The sequence below is a fragment of the Microcaecilia unicolor genome, chromosome 1 (assembly GCF_901765095.1).
Source record: "Microcaecilia unicolor chromosome 1, aMicUni1.1, whole genome shotgun sequence".
Classification (NCBI taxonomy): Eukaryota; Metazoa; Chordata; class Amphibia; order Gymnophiona; family Siphonopidae; genus Microcaecilia; species Microcaecilia unicolor.
This window is the reverse complement of record NC_044031.1, coordinates 347,919,540-347,947,280: the sequence shown is the minus strand read 5'-3', so window position 1 is coordinate 347,947,280 and position 27,741 is coordinate 347,919,540. Positions and strand designations below refer to the sequence as shown.

Here is a 27,741-nt window from a genome sequence, read left to right as displayed (position 1 = left end):
ATAGACCTCTGGCACAGAGACAATCCCACTCAGCGTAGTTACACATATTTTTCAGCGGTACACCAATCATTCTCAAGGATAGACATGTGGCTGGGAGATGCTTCAATTTTAGGGATGAAGGGTATCCAACAGGTCTTGCCCTGCACTTGGTCAGACCATTCCCCAGTGCTCCAACACTTGAATACTCCGAGAAAGGCAAGTAAACAGCGCACCTGGAGGTTAGATGGTGCAATATTAGCACACCCAGATAATATACCTAAGATTGAGCAACACATTAAAGAATATATACAATTCAATGACAACAGGGAAGTTTCCCCGATTGTCCTATGGGAGGGCTTTAAGGCAGTACTTAGAGAACAGCTAATAGCACTAAAATTGAATTGCTGGAAAACAAGGGTGGCTGAGGAAAATAGGCTAAGGAATGAACTGGCACAGATGGAGGAGCAGGTTCAGGGGAGGGGGGCCGGGTCTTCACCAGGCCTGGCAAAACAAATCCGGGACCTTCGCAACCAGATTCACGAGCTGGAATTAGCAGACATCTCAGAAAAATTGCAGAGAGCACGCCAATCACACTTTGAGTTTGGTAATAAATCAAGTAGACTTCTAGTGCATAAACTCAAACAACAGGCCACTCGGAGGGAAGTGGGTAGTCTACTAGATGAGAAGGGGGAGTGCACTCAGACCCGGAGTTCTTGAAATCCTCGTTTAGGAACTATTACCAGAAATTATATACACCGGAGATGGCACAGAACCCGGAAGTCACAAAACACTACTTGGAAGACAGAGCTCCCGCAGCTACCCATTAGTGCCAGACACGCCCTATCAAACCCTATCAAACTAGAAGAAATTGAACACACAATTAAAGAACTAGCACCCAGTATTTGGAAAGCTTTTAGCCCCCTTATTGCTACGGGTTTACAACTCCCTGGACGAGGAGACGGGGCTCCCCCCGACCTGGGACTTGGCCACCATAACAGTGATACCCAAACCAGGAAAGGATCCACAACTATGCAGCTCTTATAGGCCCATCTCTCTCTTGGGAGTGGACTACAAAATATTCACCAAGATCTTAGCTACTAGGTTACAGCAATATCTCCCGACACTCATTCACGAAGACCAGGCCAGATTTGTGCAAGGAAGGCAGACATTTGATAATATCAGGAGAGCTTTGTATATGATACAAAATGCAAATATTCAAAGATCTCCACTGTGCATCCTGTCATTGGATGTTGAGAAGGCATTCGACCGAGTGGAATGGCCTTTCCTCTTTGCAGTACTGGAGAAGGCCGTTATAACAGGGAGATTTGAGAGCTGGCTGCACCTGATATATAAAACCCCAAAAGCCTCTGTGCGAGTTAACAATTGCCTTTCCCAGCCATTCCAGCTGCACAGAGGGACCAGACAAGGATGTGCACTCTCCCCACTGCTTTTCGCTTTAGTGATGGAAACCTTGGCTACCCAAATAAGAACTCACCCACAGATTAGGGGTCCGAGATGGGGGGGGGGGAGAGACTAAGGTTCTCTTGTTTGCAGATGATATCTTGCTCACGTTAAGGGAGCCATTGATCTCACTTCCACAGATAGATGAGGTGATTCGAAAGTATGGGGAAGTCTTGGGATTTAAAATTAATTTCAACAAATCCGAGGCACTAGAGGCCAGTTAGAGCAACTGCGAGCTCAATTTTCATATAGGTGTGCAAGAAAGTGCATTCGCTACCTAAGAATTAATATACCATGCAAGATAGAAGAAGCCTTCAAGAATAATTTCCCAGAGACAGTGCGGAGTCTCCTTGTAGAACTAGATAGATGGGAAGGGTTGACCCTATCGTGGATGGGACGGATTAATACAATAAAAATGATACTTCTCCCAAAACTTTTATATTTATTCATGGCATTGCCGCTCGCATTACCGGAGGGCTTTATACGGGGCCTGCACAGGAAGCTATTTGCATTCATATGGAAAAAAAGACCCCCCCCCCCAGGGTACGTAGAGCAGTGATGTATCAACCAAGGGACAGAGGAGGTATGGGGGTTCCCTCTTTACAGACGTACTATCAAGCTGCCCACTTAAGGATACTAGCAATATGGTTAAAACAGAGAGAGAGTGCAGGGGTTAGGTTAGATCAGAGAGGGTTGTCCCCAGTCCCCTTGAGGGCAGTGCCGTGGCTCCCGAGACAAAAGCTAGGAGAGATAATAAAGGATAGCTCCCCAGTACTCCAGAGTCCCTTGAGTGTGTGGGCTAAGGTTAGAGACCAATTCTTCCCAGGGCGTAAGTACTTCAAGCATACGTTTCTCAGATTCGCTCCCCAGTTTGGGCCAGGACAATTAGATTTGGCCTTTTTAGCTTGGGAGGAGTTGGGACCAGGGGGCTGATTTTCAAAGCACTTAGCCTACCATAGGTTTCTGTGGAACTTTGGAAGGCTAAGTGCTTTGAAAATATGCTATGTGAGTTGGGTCAGATGTGCAAACAGGAAAACCGATCTCATACACTGAACTGAGTCAAGAACACGGACTCTCCCCTTTGCAGGCCTTTCAGTACTACCAGGTACAAGACTATTAAGAGACGGGCAGGGGAAAAACTTAGTCTGACTGAAACACAACTGGAACAAGGGTTGATGGGGGGAGGGGGACGAGGAGGTATATAAAGCCCTGTTATTATATGAGAACCCAGTAACGCACTATCTGTCTAGATGGGAAGCGGAGATGGGAGTTGCCTATGAGTTCCCACAATGGACATGAGCTTTCAGGTCTATATTGCGAGTATCAATCTCGAGTGCACTGATTGAAAATGGATATAAAATTTTATACTGTTGGTACTATACGCCTAGTCGCTTAGCAAAAATATATAAAACTGGATCCGATCTGTGTTGACGAGAATGTTCCATATTTGGTGAACTTTTAGCCATGTACAGCGGCTATGGATTGAAGTCATGAAATTTTTAAACATGGTAGAAACTGTCTCTTATCCAGTGAAGATGGACATCTGCTTGTTGCATTTTAAACCACCGGAAATCAAACCCCGCACCCACCGGTTCGCCGCACATCTGTTTGTGGCGACTAAATTAGTGATGCGGCGGCATGGAAAAAGCCTATTCTGCCAGGACTTCAGAAGATTCTGGACAAGCTAGACAACATTAGACTACTGTCCAAACTTACAGCCATAAGAAATGGAAAGATTGCTAAGTACAATGAGACATGGAATGTTTATGACAAATGGCTAGCAACCAATAGAGTGCCTGTCTCTACACACACCTAGACACTGGCGGGAGGGAGGGCTGGGGAGAACCTGCCTGCCTGTCAGCACATCAACTACCTGCCAGACTGCCCTCAAGCCTGCACAACTACCTGCCTGCCTTCAAGCCTGCACAATTACCTACCTGCCAGCCCTTTAACTTACCTGCCTGCCAGCTCACCCATCAACCTGCCTGCCTCCCTGCCCATCTACCTGCCTGCCTCCCTGCCTATCAACCTGCCTGCCCCCAGCCCATCAACCTACCTGCCTACCTGCCTGCTTACCCGCCAGCCCATCTCTTCCAAGTTATTGCCTGTTGTTCCAGCCTTCCTGCTCTATCTGATGCTTAACACCTCACTCTCTACCCGTAAACACCTCAGTCACTACTTATGGCCCTTATACACATTCTCTTCCTTGCCCTGTCCCTTCCCAATCTTTTCCCCCTCCCCCACCGCTGTCTACCGCAGGAACTCACTGCACATCCATGTTCTCTCCCGTCCTGCTCACTACTGCAATACCCTACCCACCCCGTCCATCACCACCTCACCATCTCTCCTGTCCCCCTCCTTCTTCCTAGCTCTCAACCTTCAACACTTCCTTCCTGTCATTAACCCATCCCCATTCCTCCTAAGCGCATCCCGTCTTCATCGCCATCGTCGCCCTACCTCCCCCACCCTCCTCCTCTCTCTCTTGCTCCTTCTCCTGCTATCCGCGGGAGACATCAATCCCAATCCAGGTCCCCCACACCTATCCTCATCCTATCCCTGCAAACGATTCCGGAATGTCCCCAATCTCATCTCTATTACTACTACTACTATTAAACATTTCTATAGCACTACTAGACTTACGCAGCGCTGTACAAATTAACATGAAAAGACAGTCCCTGCTCAACAGAGCTTACAATCTAAATTGGACAGATGAACAGACAGCTAGGGGTGGGGAAATTGCAGTGGTAAGGGTGATAAGTGAGGGTGTTGAGTAAGAGAGTCATGGTTAGGAGTTGAAAGCAGTAGCAAAGAGGTGGGCTTTAAGCCTAGACTTGAAGACAGCCAGAGACTGAGCCTGACGTACTGGCTCAGGGAGTCTATTCCAGGCATAGGGAGCAGCGAGATAGAAGGAACGGAGCCGGGAATTAGCAGTGGGGGACGACAGGAGACATTTACCCAGCGAACGGAGTTCAAGGGGAGGAGTGTAGGGAGAGATGAGAGCAGAAAGGTACTGAGGAGCTGCGGAGTGGATGCACTTGTAGGTCAAAAGGAGAAGTTTGAACCGTATGCGGAAGCGGATAGGGAGGCAGTGAAGCGACTTGGGGAGAGGGCTATTCCCCTCCTACCCCCCTCTTCCCTCCCCTTCTCGTGTGCCCTGTGGAATGCCCGCTCGGTATGCAATAAACTTTCCTTCACCCATGATCTTTTCATCTCCAGTTCCCTTCAACTGCTCGCCCTAACTGAAACCTGGCTCACCCTCGACGACTCTGCCTCAGTCGCAGCACTTTGCCATGGAGGTTATCTTTTCTCCCACACTCCCCGCCCAGTTGGCCTCGTTGGAGGCGTCGGGTTACTACTCTCGCCCTCCTGTAGTTTCCAACCCCTCCTCCTACCGCAATCTCACTGCGTTAGGAGTTACGGATCAAGAAAGGGATCTGGGTGTCGTCGTCGATGATACGCTGAAACCTTCTGCTCAGTGTGCTGCTGCAGCTAGGAAAGCGAATAGAATGTTGGGTGTTATTAGGAAGGGTATGGAGTCCAGGTGTGCGGATGTTATAATGCCGTTGTATCGCTCCATGGTGCGACCGCACCTGGAGTATTGTGTTCAGTACTGGTCTCCGTATCTCAAAAAAGATATAGTAGAATTGGAAAAGGTACAGCGAAGGGCGACGAAAATGATAGTGGGGATGGGACGACTTTCCTATGAAGAGAGGCTGAGAAGGCTAGGGCTTTTCAGCTTGGAGAAGAGACGGCTGAGGGGAGATATGATAGAAGTGTATAAAATAATGAGTGGAATGGATCGGGTGGATGTGAAGCGACTGTTCACGCTATCCAAAAATACTAGGACTAGAGGGCATAAGTTGAAGCTACAGTGTGGTAAATTTAAAACGAATCGGAGAAAATTTTTCTTCACCCAACGTGTAATTAGACTCTGGAATTCGTTGCCGGAGAACGTGGTACGGGCGGTTAGCTTGACGGAGTTTAAAAAGGGGTTAGATAGATTCCTAAAGGACAAGTCCATAGACCGCTATTAAATGGACTTGGAAAAATTCCGCATTTTTAGGTATAACTTGTCTGGAATGTTTTTACGTTTGGGGAGCGTGCCAGGTGCCCTTGACCTGGATTGGCCACTGTCGGTGACAGGATGCTGGGCTAGATGGACCTTTGGTCTTTCCCAGTATGGCACTACTTATGTACTTATGTACTTCTCAATCTTTGAAGCCCACTCCATCCGTCTATTCTACCCGTTGCCACTCAGAGTGGCAGTCATTTACCGCCCCCCTGATAAATCTCTCTCTTCCTTCCTCACCGACTTCGATGCCTGGCTTTCCTTTTTTCTTGATCCCTCATCTCCGTTCCTCATTTTCGGAGACTTTAACATACATGCTGATGACCCATCCGACTCTCACGCTTCTCAGTTCCTCACTCTAACATCCTCCTTCAACCTCCAGCTTTGCTCCACCACCCCTACTCACCAAAATGGCCATTGTCTCGACCTCGTCCTCTCCTCTTCCGGCTCACCCTCCAATTTCCACACCTCAGCTCTTCCTCTCTCTGATCATCACCTGATCACCTTCACACTTCTTCACCCCCCCTCAGCCCCGCCCAACATTAACCACTACTTCTAGGAATCTCCAGGCTATTGGCCCTCCCACCTTATCCTCTAGTATTTCTAATCTCCTCCCCTCCATCATGTCCTCCGAGTCTGTCGACAAGGCTGTCTCTGCTTACAATGCCACTCTCTCCTCTGCTCTAGACACCCTCGCACCATCCATCTTCCGTCCCACAAGGCGTACTAATCCCCAGCCCTGGTTGACCCCTTGCATCCGTTACCTTCGCTCTTGCGCCCGATCTGCTGAACGCCTCTGGAGGAAATCTCGCACCCATTCAGATTTCCTTCATTACAAATTCATGCTATCCTCCTTCCAGTCCTCCCTATTCCTTGCCAAACCGGACTACTACTCCCAATTGACCAATTCTCTCAGCTCCAACCCTCGTCGTCTCTTTGCCACCCTTAACTCCCTCCTCAAAGTGCCCTCCGCTCCCACCCACCACCCCTCACTCTCTCCTCAATCACTGGCTGATTACTTCTGCGACAAGGTGCAAAAGATCAACCTTGAGTTCACTACCAAGCCACCTCCTCCTCTTCACCCTTCAACCCTCTCCCTCAGCCAACCAACCCTGGTCTCTTTCTCCTCCTTTCCTGATATCACCGAGGAGGAAACCGCCCGCCTTCTTTCCTCCTCGAAATGTACCACTTGTTCCTCTGATCCCATCCCCACCAACTTACTTAACACCATCTCTCATACTGTCACCCCCTCCATCTGTCATATCCTCAACCTCTCTCTCTCCACTGCAACTGTTCCTGACAACTTCAAATACGCCGTAGTCACACCTCTCCTCAAAAAACCGTCACTCGACCCTACCTGTCCCTCCAACTATTGCCCCATCTCCCTCCTACCCTTCCTCTCCAAAATACTTGAGCACGCCGTTCACAGCCGCTGCCTTGATTTTCTCTCCTCTCAGGCCATCCTCGATCCGCTTCAATCCAGTTTTCGCCCTCTACACTCGACAGAAACAGCACTCTCTAAAGTCTGTAATGACCTGTTCCTTGCCAAATCCAGAGGACACTACTCCATCCTCATCCTCCTTGATTTATCCGCCGCTTTTGACACTGTCAATCATGATTTACTTCTTGCCACACTGTCCTCATTTGGGTTCCAGGGCTCTGTCCTCTCCTGGTTCTCCTCCTATCTCTCCCACCGCACCTTCAGAGTACACTCTCATGGATCTTCCTCCACCCCCATCCCACTCTCTGTTGGAGTTCCACAGGGATCTTTCCTTGGACCCCTTCTTTTTTCAATCTACACCTCTTCCCTGGGCTCACTGATCTCATCTCATGGTTTCCAGTATCACCCAGCTTTATCTCTCCAACCAGGCATCACCATGGAGACCCAGACCAAGATATCGGCCTGCTTATCCGACATTGCTGCATGGATGTCCAACTGCCACCTGAAACTGAACATGGCCAAGACCGAGCTTATCGTCTTTCCACCAAAACCCACTTCTCCTCTTCCTCCACTTTCTATCTCAGTCGATAACAGCCTCATCCTCCCCGTCTCATCCGCCCGCAACCTCGGAGTCATCTTCGACTCCTCCCTCTCCTTCTCTGCGCATATCCAGCAGACAGCCAAGACCTGTCACTTCTTCCTCTTTAACATCAGCAAAATTCGCCCTTTCCTCTCTGAGCACACCACCCGAACTCTCATGCACGCTCTCATTACCTCTCGCCTTGACTACTGCAACCTACTCCTCACTGGCCTCCCACTTAACCATCTATCCCCCCTTCAATCCGTTCAGAACTCTGCTGCACGTCTTATATTCCGCCTGAACCGATATACTCATATCACCCCTCTCCTCAGGTCACTTCACTGGTTCCGATCAGATACCGCATACAGTTCAAGCTTCTCCTTTTCACCTACAAATGCACTCAGTCTGCAGCCCCTCATTACCTCTTTACCCTCATCTCCCCTTACGTTCCCGCCCGAAACCTCCGCTCACAGGACAAATCCCTCCTCTCAGTACCCTTCTCCACCACCGCCAACTCCCGGCTCCGCCCATTCTGCCTCGCCTCACCCTATGCTTGGAATAAACTTCCTGAGCCCTTACGCCAAGCCCCCTCCCTACCCATCTTCAAATCCTTGCTCAAAGCCCACCTCTTCAATGTTGCTTTCGGCACCTAACCTTTATACCTTTCAGGAAATCTAGACTGCCACAATTTGACTGCCGTTACTTGACCGACTGTACATTTGTCCTTTAGATTGTTAAGCTCTTTGAGCAGGGATTGTCCATTTATGTTAAATTGTACAGCGCTGCGTAACCCTAGTAGCGCTTTAGAAATGTCAAGTAGTAGTAGTAGTAAGAAGGAAAGGAGAGGGAGGGCTAGGGGGTAGAAGGAGGGTAGACTAAGATTTTTAAAAAGTTTGAACTGCTTTTGTTATATATAAAAGAGATACTGTTCCATGTATCGGAGTTGTAAAATTGACCTAATGTTATGTTTAACAAAAAAGCTATAAATAAACAATTTAAAAAAAAAGACTTGGCTCCGTGCTCTTGGAGATATTGTATTTAGATATTTCTTCCATACTGTCAAGAAACTCATCTGTCTTTTCGGCGATAGTCTTGCCCCCCTTGATTCCCATATCATAAGTTGATGGAGCTTATTCCTCCAGTACCAATAGGAGGGAGGCATGTCTGCTATCCAGTGGTTGAAAATACATTTCTTCCCCACTATGCAGAATTTACTTAAGAAAATACACTCCCCTTGCGTGCCCTCTCTCCAGTATCTAGCAATACTCTCAAAAGTGAGAGCAATCGGGAATCCCATCACCCTGCTCCGAAATGTTTCAAGATCGTGCCAATATGCTTTTATTTATTTGTTGCATTTGTATCCCACATTTTCCCACCTCTTTGCAGGCTCAATGTGGCTTACAATACATCATGAATAGTGGAAATATATGACAAAGTATGCATTTAGTAATAACAGAAGGATCTTGGGTAACATGATCATGATAAAACATGATAATAGTTTAGCAAGCAAATATTGTAAGAAATATATAAGAAAATATATAGGAAAATATACATTTAGTAATAACAGAAGGATCTTAGGTAACATGGTAATGTATCTACATTGTATCTACATTGCCAAATGCAGTGCATAAATGTGGCAACCCCCTGTTTACATTTTAGGCAATTGTCGGAATCTACTATTCCTGCATGAAATGCCCTTCTTTGAGAGAAATGAGCTCTGTGTACTGCTCTGAACTGGCATTCCTGAAGTTCTGCGCTATGGACGACCCGTACCACCCCTATCAGTGACATCCTTATGAGACGCTCAGATATTAACTGTTGCGCATCGTGGCTCCACCTTGTATCTATCTCATGTACTTCCCTCTCAGGGTGCCCTTTCTCCAGTTCCTTACAAAACCAGGAGACCGAAACTTGCCCTACCGCATCGCCCTCTAGAAATTCCCTCAACTGCTTCCCGAATCCCAGCGACAACCCATCTTTTGAAAGGCTATGCACATAGTGCGACAATTGATGGTAAGCCAAGATCGCTACTGGTCCCCCCGAACACTTCTGTATAAAATCACATGCTGAGATCAGTGTTCCATCCTCCTGAATAAAGCTTTCTAACAGTGTTACTCCCTGTTCTTTAAGTCTGTGAAAAGCCACATTTTCCCTACCTGGTGTGAAATCATCATTTCCATGTAAGGGAAGCAACATACTGTTAGTTGGATCTTGTCCTCATCTCTGACGCAGCTCCCTCCACATATGCCATAGAGGTCCCAGAAATGCACTACACCTAACCCTTTCAGGCATCTTTTTCCTTGTAACATGTAATAGATAATTCAGATGCCACGAGTGAAAGTATGCCCGTTCTGTAGTCATGTCTGTGTACGTAAGTGGTTGTGCCTAGAATCCAATCTCGTAAGTGTCTCAGCAGACATGCCTGATTATATGTATGCATATCCAGTAACCCCAAACCCCCCTGCCTCTGAGCTCCCAGTAAATGCTGCCATTTCATCTTAGGTTTTTTCCCTGCCCAACAGAATTTCACCACCATTCTCCGGATGCAATCAAATCCCGTCTTACCAGCCGTATTGGGAGGGCCTGCAGGGCCTATAGCCACCGTGGAAAAAGTATCATTCGATACAGTGGCGTAGCCAAGGGTGGGCCCCGATGGGCCCAGGCCCACCCACTTTGGGCTCAGGCCCACCCAGTAGCAGCACACCTATGATGTGGCTAGCAGGGATCTCCAAGCCCCACAAGCCGAAAGCTACCAAACAACTGTCCCTCCTCCTACAAACCTTGTAAAAAGCAGATCTTCGCCTGCAGTGACAAGCGACTGATACATACTGCTTGCACCAGCCCTACAGCCTTCCCTCTGATGTGTTCCCACAGGATGAGCAGTGTGTATTAGTTGCTGCTTGCTGCCAGTAAAAATCTGCTATTTAAAAGGTATGCGGGGGAGGGGAGATGTATGAGAGACCATATGGCATGCAGGCGAGAGGGAGAGACCAAATCACTTGTGGGACAGGGCGGAGTTCTTCTGCCCACCCATTCTTGGGCCAAGGCCCACCCAAAATTGGGTGTCTGGCTACGCCCCTGATTCGATATATGTGTATCCTTCCCATTAGGGACAAAGGAAGTGAGGACCACAATAGTAATTGCTCTTTCATGTCTTTTAGCAGTTTAGTAATATTAAGATCATAGATTTGGCCTGTATCCATCGGTAGTTGAATTCCCAGGTACCGAAAGGACCCCTGTGCCCAACGTAATGGGAAGCTATCCCCCCACTCACGCTTGTGTTCTTCAGAGCTGGCTAGCGCCTCTGATTTCATAAGATTCAATCTGAATCCCGAGAAATCACCATATTCTTCTAAACTCTCCATGAGATGTGGGAGTGACTGATGGGGTTCTGTGAGTATCACTAGTAAGTCATCTGCAAAAGCAGCTGTCTTGAAAGTAACCTCTCTAATTGTAACCCCTCGAATGTCTACATTACCTTGAATCTCTCTCAGCAGGGATCTAGTGTAAGGATAAAGAGAAGCGGCGACAAGGGACATCCCTGCCTCGTTCCCCTCTGTATCGGGAACCAATCAGAGAGTTGGCCATTGGCATAAACTTGCGCTTTGGGTTCAGTATATAGAGCTTTAACGGCCTGCACGAAGGGGCCAGTGATACCATAAGCCTTTAACACTCCAAATAGAAAATTCCAATTCACTCTATGGAATGCTTTTTCAGCGTCGAAACGTATTAACAAAGTTGGAGTCTGTTCTATTTTTACCCTTTCCAGCGCTGCCCATATCCGCTGCATATTCTTGGCAATCACTCTGCCACATGTGAATCCCACTTGAGATTCCATTACCAGAGAGGGGAGAAATTTTGATAACCTATTTGCCAGTATTTTAGCTAAGAATTTCGCCTCAACATTTAACAGTGAAATTGGCCAATACGAATCAGGGCGGTCCACTGGTTTACCTGGCTTTGGCAAGACGCTAATCTGTGCTCTATTAAGATGATAAGGTAACTTCCCCTGCTGAATTACTATATTAAACACTATAGTGAGCAGCGGGCTAATCTCAGCATTTAAGATTTTATAAAATTCATGCCTCATTCCATCTGGCCCCGGTGCCTTGCCCAGTCTGTTCCTTTTAATCACCCATTCTACCTCCTCCACAACTACTGGCGCATTCAACACTTCTGTCTCTTCCCCAGACAACTGTGGCAGTTCTATGCTAGTGAGGTACGCTTCACTAGGTAACATGAGGTCCACTTGTGGTGCATACAGTTGTCTAAAAAAATTGGTCAGAATTGCATTGATGCCTTCATCAGTATGGACCCGCTCTCCCGTCTCATTGTAAGTATTTTCCTAGCGCTGCCCCTCTTGTCGGGAAGTCTAGCCATAAGCCTCCCACTCTTATTAGCAAAACTATATAGCTGAAATTTGTAATACATGCTCGACTTCTGTGCATTCTCTTGCAGCAGTTCATTTAAGGCTTTTTGCACTTCCAATAATCGCATTCTGATACTTAACGAGTGCCCTTGCCCGTACTGTTTCCTAAGAGTGGTCACCTGCCGCTCTAATCCTATCACCTCCCTATCTCTGACCTTCCTTTTAAAGGCTACATCTACTATAATAAAACTCACCCTCAACGTTCTGAGGACACTGACGTCAGTGAAGCCAAGCCCTGACTTCCTTCAAAAAGGTTCGAAGGTTCGTGGTGGTGAAGCCACCAAATCGCTCCGGGCCCCGCCCTCGAGGGCGGAGCAATGGCAGAACAACGAAGGGGTTGGCAGGGAGGGAGGGGGGTGGGAAATTGCTCTGGGCCCCGCGTCAAATGTCATGACGTTGGGGGCGGAGCAAGAATAACGAAGGGGTTGGCCAGGGAGGGGGGGGGTGTTGGCGACGAACACCTTGCTAGCGCCCATTTCATTTGATCTGAAACAGGCCTCTTTTACTAGTATGAAATAATTTCTCCCCTGAGAACGGCCTTTGCCGATTCCCAGAAGAGCAATTAATCCCCCCTGTGTTGTTTATTATTGTGACTATAGTCATGCCATTTTTCCACCAAGAAGGGCAAAAATTTACTGTCCTGATATAAATGAGCAGGGAAGCGTCATGTCCCTAATTGGGGCCTCCCCTCTCCTATCCTTATATGTACTCTTACCCAGGCATGATCAGAAATCATTATTGGGCCTATCTGAGTATCTTCCACCTTAGTCAAGAGCTCTCGTGACAACATTATATAATCTATTCTAGACATTGTTAGATGAGCTCTAGAAATATGTGTAAAATCTTTCTCCACAGGATGCAGTGTTCTCCACGCGTCGACCAACTCTAGAGCAGTACACATCCTAGAAATGCCTCTCTCCAGTCTGGCCAATTCCTTCCCTGTCAGTTTAGATCTATGTAAAGAAGGGTCCTCCACATCATTCATATCACCCCCCCCCCCCCCCCCCCACCAAGATTGGTATGTTCCCCATTGTATACATTTTCCGAATAATTTGCCTAAAAAACTGTTTGTCATGATAATTTGGCACATAAATATTACATAATAATAGGGGTTGCCTCTCTATTACCACTGAAGCCAGAACATACCTCCCCCCCGAATCTGCTCTACATTGAGACCTTTTCTGATTAAGGTCACTACTCCTCCTTTTTTTTCCCCCTGCTGGAGCATCGAACAGTTCTCCTACCCACCATCTCTTCAACTTAGAATGTTCTCTCAAAAGATGCGTTTCTTGTAGAAAAGCTATTGAAACCTTTCTATCATTTAAGGCCTTCAATATCTTCTGCTGTTTAATCGGGGAGTGTATGCCTCCAACATTCTATGTCATCACCTGCAATGTTGTCATGTTACACCTCTTTCAATTCTAGAGCATTCCACTTTGAAATGTATCTTCAAAACTCTGTCTCCATACCCAGAGAGTGTCCCAGCCTCCACTCTCCCAGCATTCTCCACAATATAAAAATCCTCTACAAGTTACGATCCCAAGTTCCATCCCAATACATTATCACAACAACAGTATACATACAAGTCTTTCCCTTGCCCTCCCTTGCCCCCCCTCTACTCCTCCCCCCACCCCCTTCCCCCGCCCCACAAACCTCCCCTCCCCTCCTCCTTTTCATCCTCATACCTATTATCAGCAATGTTTTCTACTTATATTTAAGTAGAGGAGTGTGGTAGCCGTGTTAGTCCACTCTTAAGGTTATCAATAGAAATCAAACAAAATAAAACATGGAAAAGAAAATAAGATGATACCTTTTTTATTGGACATAACTTAATACATTTCTTGATTAGCTTTCGAAGGTTGCCCTTCTTCGTCAGATCGGAAATAAGCAAATGTGCTAGCTGACAGTGTATATAAGTGAAAACATTCAAGCATTACTATGACAGTCTGACAGGGTGGGAGGATGGGGGTGGGTAGGAGGTATGCATGGGGACATCAAAGCATATCATTGATATTCTAACAGGATGGGTGTGGATAGGTGAGGGGTGGGGTGATCAACAGTGACATACAGCTTTATGGTTTATAATGGGCTAGGAACCCCAGATCCTTGTTAAGTCCTTTCTGTTGGGTGTTAAAATATTCAATCATTCTGACTTCAAAGGTCTTACGTTCTTGTATGGTTTTAAAGTTACCTTTCACTATTCTCACTGTGAAGTCACTGGTACAGTGTCCTGGTCCTGTAAAATGCTGACCAACAGGCGTGGGAGCCCTACTGGCACCAGTATTGTTCATGTGATGTCTATGTAAATTGAATCTTGTCTTAAGCATCTGGCCTGTTTCTCCAATATAGCATCCTTCGTTACATTTTTTACACTGAATGATATATACCACATTGGAAGATGAGCAAGTGAAAGATCCCTTTATGTTGAATATCTTTCCTTTGTGGATGACTGTGGGGTCCTGTGAAATATTTTGGCATAGTTTGCAACTGGATAAATTACAGGGAAGTGTGCCCTTCTGTGCCTTTTCAGTCTGTGATGGAAGTTTACTTCTGATTAGCTTGTGTTTTAAGTTGGGTGGCTGTCGGAAGGCCAGTACTGGTGGGGATGGGAATATCTCTTTCAGTAATTCATCCTCCTGGAGTATAGGTTGTATGATCTCTTATGATTTTCCTCAGTTTTTCCAGCTCTGGATTGTATGTCACTACAAGGGGGATTCTGTCTGTGGATTTTTTCTCCTTTTACTGTAGCAGATTCTCCCTGGGTGTTTTGAGGGAGGAGGCAATATTCTTGGAGATTATTTTGGGGTTGTAGCCTTTCTGTTTGAAGGATGCAGTCAGGCTTTTAAGGTGTCTGTCTCTGTCCCCTGGGTCAGAGCAGATACGGTGGTATCTTGTGGCTTGGCTGTAAATGATGGATCTTTTTGTATGTGAAGGATGGAAGCTGGAGTTGTGGCGGTAGCTGCATCTGTCTGTGGGTTTCTTGTATATAGATGTTTGTATACAGCCATCACTGATTGAGACCGTGGTGTCCAAAAACTTGACTTTTTCTGGGGAGTAGTCAATTTTGAATCTGATTGTAGGATGGTATGTATTGAAGGCAGAATAAAATTGTTTCAGAGTTTCTTCACCCTCCGTCCAAATCATAAAAATGTCATCGATGTACCGGTAGATTTTAGAGGTTTGGTCTGGTGTGTATTCAGAAATGTGTCTTCCAGCTCAGCCATAAAAAGGTTGGCATATTGGGGTGCTGTCCTGGTGCCCATCGCAGTGCCCATTATTTGCAGATAGATATCATTGTTAAAGCGGAAGTAGTTGTGAGTTAAAATTAATTTGATTAATTTTGTAATAGTTTCTGGTGAGTATTGATGGTCCAGTGTGGATTTTTTTAGGAGTCTTCCACATGCAGCTATGCCATCCGCATGTGGAATGTTGCTGTATAGTGATTCTACATCCATCATGACCAGAAGGGTGTTAGGTGGTAGTTGCTTGATATTTTTCAATTTATTCAGAAAGTCTGTGGTGTCTGGTATGAAGCTGTTAGTTTTGTGTGAGAGAGGTTTCAGAATTCCCTCTATGAATCCAGATATTTCTTCCGTGAGTGTGCTAATACCTGATATGATTGGTCTGCCAGGGTTTCCCAGTTTGTGGATCTTGGGTAGCATGTAGAATGTGCCCACAGCAGGCTGGTTTGGTATGAGTTTCTTCAGGTGAGGTTGCGCTTGTGTAGGAAATGTTTTGATAAGGTCTTTCAGCTGTTTTGTGTAATCCTGTGTGGGGTCCTCAGTTAGTTTCCTGTAGTATTTATTGTCTGAGAGCTGTCTGTGCCCCTCTTCAATGTATTTTTGTATGTCCATAATTACCACTGCGCCTCCTCTGTCTGCGGGTTTGATGATAATGCGTTCGTTAGTTTGTAGGGAGTCAGTCATCTGCATCCCCCTCTCCACAATATTAGTCCTCAGTGGAGTCTTCAAGTAGTTCTTAAGACTGTTCAGTTGGCCCCCTTTGAGTCCCTTTGTTCGGCAACTATCAAAGATCTAAAGGCAGTATTTCTAGTTGCCATTTCATCGGCACGGAGAGTTTCAGAGCTCCAAGCTCCCCCTTGCGGGGATCCCTTTCTCCACTTTTCTGACTCCATCCTTTTTGCCAAAGATTGTATCTCTTTTCCATGTCAATCAGACTGTGTTTCTTCCTTCTTTTTCCAGGGAGGTCTATTCTGCAGACTGTTGGATGTGAAGTGCATCCTTATGTGCTATCTTACTGCTACCAACAGTTTCAGGGGGTCTGATCATCTTTTTGTCCTGTCTGCGGGACCCCAGAAGGGTTTGCCAGCCTCCAAAGCGATAGCAGCTCGATGGCTTAAGGAGGCTATTTCTTCATCTTACATTCTGAGGGGTAGGATCTGCTCCCATGCATATCAAGGCTCATTCTACCAGGTCTTTGGCAGAGTCTAGGGCAATTTCATTGGCAGAGATCTGTCGGTCAGCAACATGGTCTTCTCTTTCTTTTTTTAAACATTACCAATTGGATGTGTCTGCTTGAGCAGATGCTTCCTTCTGGGCTACAGTTCTCTCTACAGGGATATCACAGTCCCTGCCTTCTTAAGGATTGCTTTTGTACATCCCATTTGTCTGGACTGATCCTTGAGATGTAATGGAAGGAAAAATTAGTTAATTACCTAATAATTCTCTTTCCTTTAGCCCCAGAGGATCAGTCCAGAGTCCGCCATTCTGTAATGGTTTTGGTTTTTCCAGATTCTATATAATTTTGGATGTTTACATTGTTCTGGTTCCGTTTTTTTTTTTCTAAAGCATGAGTTTTACCCTTTATTTCATAGTTCTTTGTCTCTCTAGAGGCTGGAGGTTTTTTTCTGTGGAAGTCACTTTATTTCACTGCTTTGTTATTGAATACTAGCTTGGTTGCTAAGAGCAGGAGTTTATGAGTCACAACTCAGAGTTCTCTACCTCCACCTGCTGGCGGATGGTCACAACCCATTTGTCTGGACTGATCCTTTGGGACTAAAGGAAAGAAAATTATCAGGTAATTAACTAATTTTTCCTTTGTAGGCAGTCAAAATACAGGTATTCCTCTTTATTTTTCATTGTGTAAAAGGTGCCTAAGCCTTTGAATATTTACCCTCAGACATTACAACAGCAGACTAATATCCTGGCATGACCTGCTATTCCATTCAGATTAATACTGTTGTAATTCATTAGAAAATGTTGCATTACACAGTAGATAGCAGGTTGGCAAGTTCTGGAATTTTCCAGTTATTCAACATAATGAATGCTAAGTGAAAACAAAAATCAAGCTAATTTGGTTTGTTTGCCAGAGCTTTCCCAAGTTGATGTCTTTCTTTACATTCGTTTTGTTTTGTAGAAGGGAAGCCTACTCAATGTTGTTGAAACTGAGACAGAACAGATGGATAGGCAAAAGTACCAGAGCAGTGGCAGTGGAGTTTGCCCTCTACAACCCTCCAACTAATCTCTTTACTGCCGTGTCGCTGCTGGCTGAGATGTCACCCTCAGGTGGTGTTATTCCATTGGCATTCATTGAGTCAGTTGGTATTTATCGCATCGTCTCTGTTTTAGATTACTTTATCATGGCTTCTGAGGTAAGACACAGATTTTTAAAACCTTTGCCCATTATCATATGTGTTTCTATGCTGTTAGTAGAAGTTAGTATTAGGAGCTTGATATTTAAATGATTTATGCTCTTAACTTTGAGAGTTTTGCTCATAAATTGTACTCTTCGAAAATGTATTAGAGCTGAGTTCTTAAAGTTATCTTCAAAATTTTGCTAAGCTTCTAAATTTAGTAGCATAAAAAGTGGGTGGCAACAGGGACAGATTCAGAGTTGGGGGGAAAAAAATTAGGAGCTTGGCACTGAGTTTCAGCACTAGCTTCATAAATTAGGATCATAAATCTAGGTAAATGAATATCAGGCCTAAATTTATACACTCACGGGCCCTTTTACCAAGCTGTGGGAAAAAGGGCCCTGCGCTAGTGGTGGGGGCTGTTTTTCCCACACACCAGGGCCCTTTTTACCACTGCAGGTAAAAAGCCCCCAGACATACATGGCCATGCGGTAAGAGAACTCTTACCGCATGACCATGCAGCGGGAAGCCCTTGCCGCCAACCATTGATGTGGCGATAACGGCTCCCACGCTAACCCAGCAGTAACCAGGCAGCGCATGGCGATGCCCGATTACCACCACACAAGCCATTTCCGAGGGTTTTCTTTTTCCTCTGGAAATCATGCACGCTTTTATAGAATAGAATGGTATGCCCAGGAGTCATACCATTTGCACCAACTGAAACATGGTGCAAATGTGTATGTGCCTAAATTAGGCACTTAGCTCTCTTATTCTATAACAATGCACATAAATGCTAGGATTGCCTCTGATCCATCCATGCCCCCTCCCATTTCCGCCCCTTTTTCTGATCACACGTAAAGTCCAATTAAATGTAATTAGTGCTTGGAAATTGCTTGCTAGAAAGCCAATTATTGGCACCAACTGGCTTGTTATTCAATTAAATGCACACAAATTGGGCACATGCTCAAATTTGCATGCACAATTTATGACGGCTTTTATAGAATTAAGGGGTTAAAAGTTAACCCCTTAACTTATGAGTTTTTTAGCTGAAAATTCATCTTAATTTAAGGACTTAAGTTTGTCTGAAATTAGCACATACATTTAGAAGCTCAGCTCTTTTTGAATATTTGGTCCTAGGGCCTTATCGTAGGCCTAGTTTGCTGCTTAGTTTGGGGGCTAGAAGCCATGCTGTCTGACAGCGGGTTATTTTATCACAAGCACTCAAATTACACCTATGAGCCATATTCATTAACAGTGTTTTTCTTCTATTGATTCCCTGACCAAGAAATCCTGCCCACTGATGGGGAAATTATGTGGGTAGAGATATCATCTCCAAACAGTGGCGTAGCCAGACTTGACATTTTGGGTGGGCCCAGAGTTAATATGGGTGGGCACTATGTATATAGGTATGAGTAGTGTTTCTTGGGATACTACAAAATAAGGCCTTAGAATGCACTTGATGATGGATTTCTAAGTACTCTGCCTAACAGCTGCATCAGTGTAAACCACATACATAACAGAAAAACAATATTTTTAAATATAATTTCATTTTCCCATATCTTAGAATTGACCAGACATAAGTCTACTACAGTGGCAAACCTCTCAACACACGACAGGATCTTGCAATATAAATATACAGGAAAGATGTATTCAAATTCTGGTAGCACCTCAATACTAGCAATACAAAATCCCTTAACTGTCAGGTACTTTGTGAAGTAACACTAAATCCTGCAAAGAAACTTCTTAGAGCCTATGTTGCAAATCTCAAAACCAATTCTGAATACGAATACCAATAACAGTACTTTTATAAAGGCAGCAGTGCATAAACATAACAGCAATACACTTCCCATTGGAAAAGTCAGACAAGTCAGACTTATACAACCTGACACATACTACATGCCAGCAGAATCTCTCACCTTGATCACATGCAGAGCACATTACAGAATAGAGGACCAAACATTAGCAATTGTCCTGTAGCCTGCCATCAGTCCCTCCCTGCCCTTCAGCCTGGCATTGGCTTTTCCCTTCCCTACCCCACCATCCATCTCCGTAGCCAGGCATCAGCCCTTCCTTTCTCTACCTTACCCTCTTCCCCATTTATCCCCGTAGCACAGTATCATCCTTTCCCTTCACAATCATTCATCCCATAGATAAGCCCTACCCTAGCCCCCCACCCCTCCCTTTAGCCGAGCATCACCCTTGTCCTACCCCCTACCCATCCTCCCATGGTCTGGCATCTCTTCCCCTCACCATGAAGGACACCAGCATTAAATATAAGACTTTTTTTTAATGTCCTGAGCACTGCAGAGCCTACCTCCACCCAGAAACCTGCTTATTTTTAAAACTTTTTTTTTTAATTTTAACCCGGACACTACAGAGAACATCCCCCCCAAACCCACCAAGGCATCAACAAGAAAAATATACAACCTTTTTTAGATTGTAACCTAAGCATTATAAAAATTTATTGTTGGTGGGCTTCTGTGTGGGGGTGGGCTCTTCACTGCCTAGTGAAAAAAGGTATATTTAATTATTAAATATACTTTTTTTTTTACCTAGGCAGTGAAGAGAACACCCCCACCCACCATTACACTGTACACAATGTTAAACTTTCAAAAAAAATATTTATTTTACCTGGCCTGGGCAGCTGGGCTTTGGTGGTGGTGGCAGATAGTGGTGCAGACTCAGAGCGCAATCATTGTGCTGCGCTCCGCTCCATGTGTGCTGTTGTGGGGCCATGGGGGAGTGCTGAGGCCTGGGTGGAATGAACAAAATAAGGCCGATCTTCATTAAGAGCAGGGCAGAGTGGAGGAACCGCGACCGCGACGGTAGCCCGGAATCCACAAAATAAGGCTGATCTTCAAGCAGGGCATAGTGGAGGAACCGCGACAGTACCCTGGAATCAACAAAATAAGGCTGATCTTCAAGCAGGGCAGAGTGGAGGAACCGGAACCGCGACCACAACGGTAGCCTGCCCCGGAATCAATAAAAATAAGGCTGATCATTCAGAAACAGGGCAGAGTGGAGGAACCGCACCCGCGACGGTAGCCGGCATAGTTTCCCCTCCCATGCAGCTCTGTGGCGCCGTCGCGCATGAGGGGGAGGAGCAAAGCAGCAGAGTTCTTCAGATTAAAACTGGATGTGGACTCAGGAAGTGAGCGACAGAGTAGCGGCGCCAGCGTGTAAAACTAATGGCTGCACTAAAAACAAAATTAGGCAGAGAAGAGGAGGACCGGACAGCTGCCGGCTGCTTGGGTGGGCCTGAGCTACGCCCCTGGGATACAAAATCACCCACTGGACAAGAAACAGAAAAAGAGGAGGAGGAATAGCCATAATATACAAATCCAAGTTCATCATCACAACCACAGCTGAATCCATTCTTCCACAATTTGAATCAGTCACCAAAATTGCAGGAACACCTCAACGCAGTCCTACTCTACAGACCGCCAGGAAACTGGCAAGATGCCCAAACTCACTTTATGGACTTTATCTCGAACACGTGTGTCTCAACCTCAAACCTTATCATAATAGGAGATATCAACCTACACCTTGAAGATATTACATCAACAAAGTCCAAGAATGCAAAGAGTTCCTACAATTGTGGGATATTCTTGGACCAAACACGCAACCAACTCTCACTAAAGGACACACACTAGATATTATCTCACACAAATTTGATCCTGACTCCAACATTATATTAACAGATACAAAATGGACACCTGCACCGTGGTCAGACCACTATAAAGCATACATCTCCCTCCAATGGTGAACAAAAGATGCACCTAACAAACGAGAATGAAAAACCTACTCCACAAGAGGAAAAATAGACCCGGTAACATTCTGGCAACAAATATACCACAACGGATGGACAATAAAGACAGGTACAAACCAATTCCTACTAGAATAGGACGATAGAAGCAAATCAATACTAGACAATATTGCCCCAATTCAAAACAGAACCTCACACAGAAAGAACTCAACACCATGGTTCAATGAAGAACTGAAAAAAACTTAAAACACAAGTTAGAAGACTAGAACAAGCGTGGAATAAAAAGAAAGATGACCCCACTCTTAATGCATGGAAACAACTGCAAAGGAAATATAAATATACCATAAGACAAACTAAAAGATTATATTACAAAACCGAAATTGGACCAAAATACAAGGACACACATAAACTCTTCCAACTCGTGAATAAACTATTAGATATCACACCAGTCACAACCAACAGCAAAGATACACCAGGAGCAGATGACCTCGTGAGATACTTCAATGAGAGAATCATAAAACTACGACTTAAAATACCTGTCAGTACCATCGACTATGCCAAACTCCTTGACTGTCTAGATCCAGACCCTGGTGTATACCCAGCTGACAGAACCTGGACCAACTTCGAGATACTATCGGAGGATCTCATCTCCCAAATGCTCAAAAGATACACCAAATCTCACTGCAAATTAGACATATGCCTAAACAACCTTATGACTTCTACCCCTCAACAATTTATAACAGACTTAACGAACCACTTAAACTACATGTTACAAAGTGGACTTTTCCCGAAGGAGAAAGGAAACATTCTACTCACCCCCATACCCAAAGACGCAAAGAAAAGTGCTAATGAACTAACCAACTACAGGCCAGTAGCATCCATAACCAAACTAATGGAAGGGATGGTGACCAAACAACTCACAAACTACTTAAACAAATTCTCAATACTACACGAGTCCCAGTCAGGATTTCGGACCAACCACAGTACCGAAACAGTACTAGTTACTCTCATGAATAATTTCAAACAAACGATTGCAAATGGCAAGAACATACTACTTCTACAATTTGACATGTCTAGCACCTTCAACATGGTAGATCATGGAATATTACTACATATCCTCGAATACTTTGGAATTGGAGGCAACGTTCTCAATTGGTTCAAGGGGTTCCTAACCACATGATCATACCAAGTGACATTCGAATCGACTACATCACCCACATGGATACCTGAATGTGGAGTCCCACAGGGATCACCCCCTCACCGACCTTATTCAACTTAATGATGATACCCCTGGCAAAACTACTATCAAATCAAAACCTCAACCCATATATGTACGCAGATGATGTAACGATCTACATCCCATTTAAACACAATGGAAATTTCTAAAGACATCAACCAAAGTCTACAGATCATGCATTCATGGGCAGATGCATTTCAGCTGAAACTCAATGCAGAAAAAACCCAATGCCTAATACTCACCTCTCAACATAACACAAACAAATTCACCACCATTAACACACCTAAATTGAATCTTCCAATCTCGGACACCCTAAAAATTCTTGGAGTCACCATCGATCGACACCTAACACTTGAGAATCACGCGAAAAACACAACCAAGAAGATGTTCCACTCAATGTGGAAATTAAAAAGAGTAAGACCTTTCTTCTCAAGGACTGTCTTTCGAGGCCTGGTACAATCAATGGTACTCAGCCACTTAGACTACTGCAACGCACTTTATGCTGGCTGCAAAGAACAAATAATCAAGAAACTTCAGACAGCCCAGAACACGGCAGCTAGACTCATATTCGGCAAAACAAAATATGAGAGTGCTAAACCACTACGAGAAAAGTTGCACTGGCTCCCTCTCAAAGAACGCATCACGTTCAAAATCTGTACACTAGTCCACAAAATCATTCACGGAGATGCCCCAGCCTACATGCTAGACCTGATAGAATTGCCATCCAGGAATGCTAAAAAATCATCCCGCACATTCCTCAATCTTCATTTCCTCAACTGCAAAGGTCTAAAATACAAACTAATGCACGCATCAACCTTTTCCTACTTGAGCACACAATTCTGGAACGCGCTGCCGCGCAACTTAAAATCAATCTATGAACTTAATTGACTTCCGCAAACTATTGAAGACCCATCTACTACTACTACTACTACTATTTAGCATTTCTATAGCGCTACAAGGCGTACGCAGCGCTGCACAAACATAGAAGAAAGACAGTCCCTGCTCAAAGAGCTTACAATCTAATAGACAAAAAAAAAATAAAATAAAGTAAGCAAATCAAATTCTTTGGGTTTTCAGATGGGCCAGGTGGTTCAAATTTAAGAAGCTCTATTCTTTGCATTGAGTTTTCTGGTGAAACATGGCCTCTATCAAAATCCAAAGAATTGCGTTACAGTTTTTCTAAAAATAAGTTGTGTGATTGATACTTGGGAGTTGCTTAAACACACTATTTGAAGATTTATAGTTATGATATATATATGGATGTTCACTAAAGGATTCAAGAGACATTATTAGTGTGAAGATTATTATACCAGTATGAGATTTCAACTGATGTGTCAAATAATATACAGTCTCAATATATATATGTGCACAAATAAACTGCTTAAATTCAATTGATGAAGCACCAAGGAACACAAGTGATTATATATAATTGGTTGAGCACAAGCCAGTAGGCTAGGCTCATGGTGCTGGAGGGTGGAACCCCGCCAAGCTCAACTGGAAAGACCAGGACCCAAATCAAAGGAGCAACTAGCCAAGGTACTCTACCTCCAGAACTGTAAAGCATGGGACTGTAGCCTGAGCAATCAGGCCTAGCAAGCAAACCTACTGTACCTGTCCAACTCATTCATCTGGACTAGCAGGATGAAAAAGAAGTAGAGCCTCTATTAATACTCCAGTATGAACTAGGCTATGGTATAGAGATATAAACCCACTCTTGTTGCCTGAGCTGTCCTTCCATGCTTTTTTCTGTGGCGCTGAGAACAGTGGCGGCCCTACAGTAAGGCCACTCGAGGCAGGGGCCTCAGGTGGCATGCTCCCCTTCCCTCCTCAACCCTTTATGTTATTTGGTTTTTTTTTTCCAAAGGCTACCCTGCCATCTGTTTAACAGGGCATACCACAAATGTGAACTCCTTCACATATATCCAGCACTGCCTTGAATATTTGCTTGTTATACTAATATCATGTTGTATCATTATCATGTTACCCCAAATCCTATGTAATACTAAATGTTTATTTCTTATACATCGTCACCATTCATGATGTATTGTAAGCCACATTGAGCCTGCAAAGAGGTGGGAAAATGTGGGATACAAATGCAATAAATAAATGGTAGTGTTTTACATTTGTCCCTCCCACGACCAAATGGCTTGGATTGGGAGGTTTCTGAACTGGGTGTTTTTAGTTTCCATTATCGCTAAAGAAAAAAAAAAAAACGCCCATCTCAGAAAGGACCAAATCCATGGCATTTGGTCTGTCCAAACCGTATTTTCAAAACAAAAGATGGACGCCCATCTTTTTCAAAAATACGGTCCGTCCCGCCTCTTCACATACCCATTTTCGGACATAGACGCCCATGGAGATTATGCCCCTCTTTGTAAACCATATACTTTTCCAGATATATAAAATTCGAAATATGCAGCACATGTTCCTGAAGAAGCCAAATATGGGTGAAACGGCGGCCCCATCAAACATAAGCTAAGTGCTGTTGTTTATATATTCTGCACTTCAACATTGATTTGCAGATCAATGTTTGCACTTTTGAGTCTAGTTAAAGCACTTTAAAAACAAGATTGCATAAAAAAGCAATAGAAATCAAACAAAATAAAACATGGAAAAGAAAATAAGATGATACCTTTTTTATTGGACATAACTTAATACATTTCTTGATTAGCTTTCGAAGGTTGCCCTTCTTCGTCAGATCGGAAATAAGCAAATGTGCTAGCTGACAGTGTATATAAGTGAAAACATTCAAGCATTACTATGACAGTCTGACAGGGTGGGAGGATGGGGGTGGGTAGGAGGTATGCATGGGGACATCAAAGCATATCATTGATATTCTAACAGGATGGGTGTGGATAGGTGGTTTATGGTTTATAATGGGCTAGGAACCCCAGATCCTTGTTAAGTCCTTTCTGTTGGGTGTTAAAATATTCAATCATTCTGACTTCAAAGGTCTTACGTTCTTGTATGGTTTTAAAGTTACCTTTCAGTATTCTTACTGTGAAATCACTGGTACAGTGTCCTGGTTCTGTGAAGTGCTGTCCCACTGGGGTGGGGGCCCTACTGGCTGTATTGTTCATGTGATGTCCATGTAAATTGAATCTTGTCTTAAGCATCTGGCCTGTTTCTCCAATATAGCATCCTTTGTTACGTTTTTTAAACTGAATGATATATACCACATTGGAAGATGAGCAAGTAAAAGATCCCTTTATGTTGAATATCTTTCCTTTGTGGATGACTTTGGGGTCCTGTGTAATATTTTGGCATAGTTTGCAACTGGATAAATTACAGGGAAGTGTGCCCTTCTGTTCCTTTTCAGTCTGTGATGGAAGTTTACTTCTGATTAGCTTGTGTTTTAAGTTGGGTGGCTGTCGGAAGGCCAGTACTGGTGGGGATGGGAATATCTCTTTCAGTAATTCATCCTCCTGGAGTATAGATTGTAGATCGCTTATGATTTTCCTCAGTTTTTCCAGCTCTGGATTGTATGTCACTATAAGGGGGATTCTGTCTGTGGATTTTTTCTCCTTGCACTGTAGCAGATTCTCCCTGGGTGTTTTGAGGGAGGAGGCAATATTCTTGGAGATTATTTTGGGGTTGTAGCCTTTTTGTTTGAAGGATGCAGTCAGGCTTTTAAGGTGTTTGTCTCTGTCCCCTGGGTCAGAGCAGATATGGTGGTATCTTGTGGCTTGGCTGTAAATGATGGATCTTTTTGTATGTGAAGGATGGAAGCTGGAGTTGTGGAGGTAGCTGCATCTGTCTGTGGGTTTCTTGTATATAGATGTTTGTATACAGCCATCACTGATTGAGACCGTGGTGTCCAAAAACTTGACTTTTTCTGGGGAGTAGTCAATTTTGAATCTGATTGTAGGATGGTATGTATTGAAGGCAGAATAAAATTGTTTCAGAGTTTCTTCACCCTCCGTCCAAATCATAAAAATGTCATCGATGTACCGGTAGTATTTTAGAGGTTTGGTCTGGTGTGTATTCAGAAATGTGTCTTCCAGCTCAGCCATAAAAAGGTTGGCATATTGGGGTGCTGTCCTGGTGCCCATCGCAGTGCCCATTATTTGCAGATAGATATCATTGTTAAAGCGGAAGTAGTTGTGAGTTAAAATTAATTTGATTAGTTTTGTAATAGTTTCTGGTGAGTATTGATGGTCCAGTGTGGATTTTTTTAGGAGTCTTCCACATGCAGCTATGCCATCCGCATGTGGAATGTTGCTGTATAGTGATTCTACATCCATCGTGACCAGAAGGGTGTTAGGTGGTAGTTGCTTGATATTTTTCAATTTATTCAGAAAGTCTGTGGTGTCTTGTATGAAGCTGTTAGTTTTCTGTACGAGAGGTTTCAAAATTCCCTCTATGAATCCAGATATTTCTTCCCTGAGTGTGCCAATACCTGATATGATTGGTCTGCCAGGGTTTCCCGGTTTGTGGATCTTGGGTAGCATGTAGAATGTGCCCACAGCAGGCTGGTTTGGTATGAGTTTCTTCAGGCGAGGTTGCGCTTGTGTAGGAAATATTTTGATAAGGTCTTTCAGCTGTTTTGTGTAATCCTGTGTGGGGTCCTCAGTTAGTTTCCTGTAGTATTTATTGTCTGAGAGCTGTCTGTGCCCCTCTTCAATGTATTTTTGTATGTCCATAATTACCACTGCGCCTCCTTTGTCTGCGGGTTTGATGATAATGCGTTCGTTAGTTTGTAGGGTTCTTATGGCCGCTCTTTCTGGTAGGGTAAGATTGTACAGGATTCTCTTTTGTTTGTTGGAAAGTTGGGATTTCACCCTATGTCTGAAACTTTCTATGTAATTATCCAGCTTGTAGTTTTGTCCCTCCTGTGGGGTGAAATAAGTGTTCTTTTGTTTAAGACTGTATTCCGGTCTGTTTGGTGTCCCTTTATTATAGAAATGTGTTTTAAGGCGCATTTTTCTAAAGAATTCTTCTAGGTCTGAGTATAATTGGATTTTATCTAGTTCCCTAGATTGGCAGAATGAGAGCCCTTTGGATAGCACCGAGACCTCATGCTGTGATAATTGATGGTTCAAGAGGTTTATTATCCCCATTTGGTTTGCATCTGTAAAGGTGTGATCAGTATTCCCTGGTTTGTTTGGGCTCTGATTTTCACATGCCTCAGATGTGTATCCAAGTGTCTCCAAGGTGTCTGGGGATGTTGGTTCTGCAGAGCTGTA

General features: G+C 44.4%; 1 protein-coding gene across 1 annotated transcript in view; it reads left to right on the top strand.

The window, feature by feature from the left end:
* The window catches only part of LOC115474075 (polycystic kidney disease protein 1-like 1), an 889,490-nt gene that overhangs the window by 678,750 nt on the left and 182,999 nt on the right, over window positions 1–27,741 (top strand). Inside the window, exon 26 of the mRNA XM_030209391.1 lies at window positions 17,336–17,570. Coding sequence (XP_030065251.1) covers window positions 17,336–17,570 — 235 coding nt within the window. The remainder of the gene's footprint in view (window positions 1–17,335; window positions 17,571–27,741) is intronic.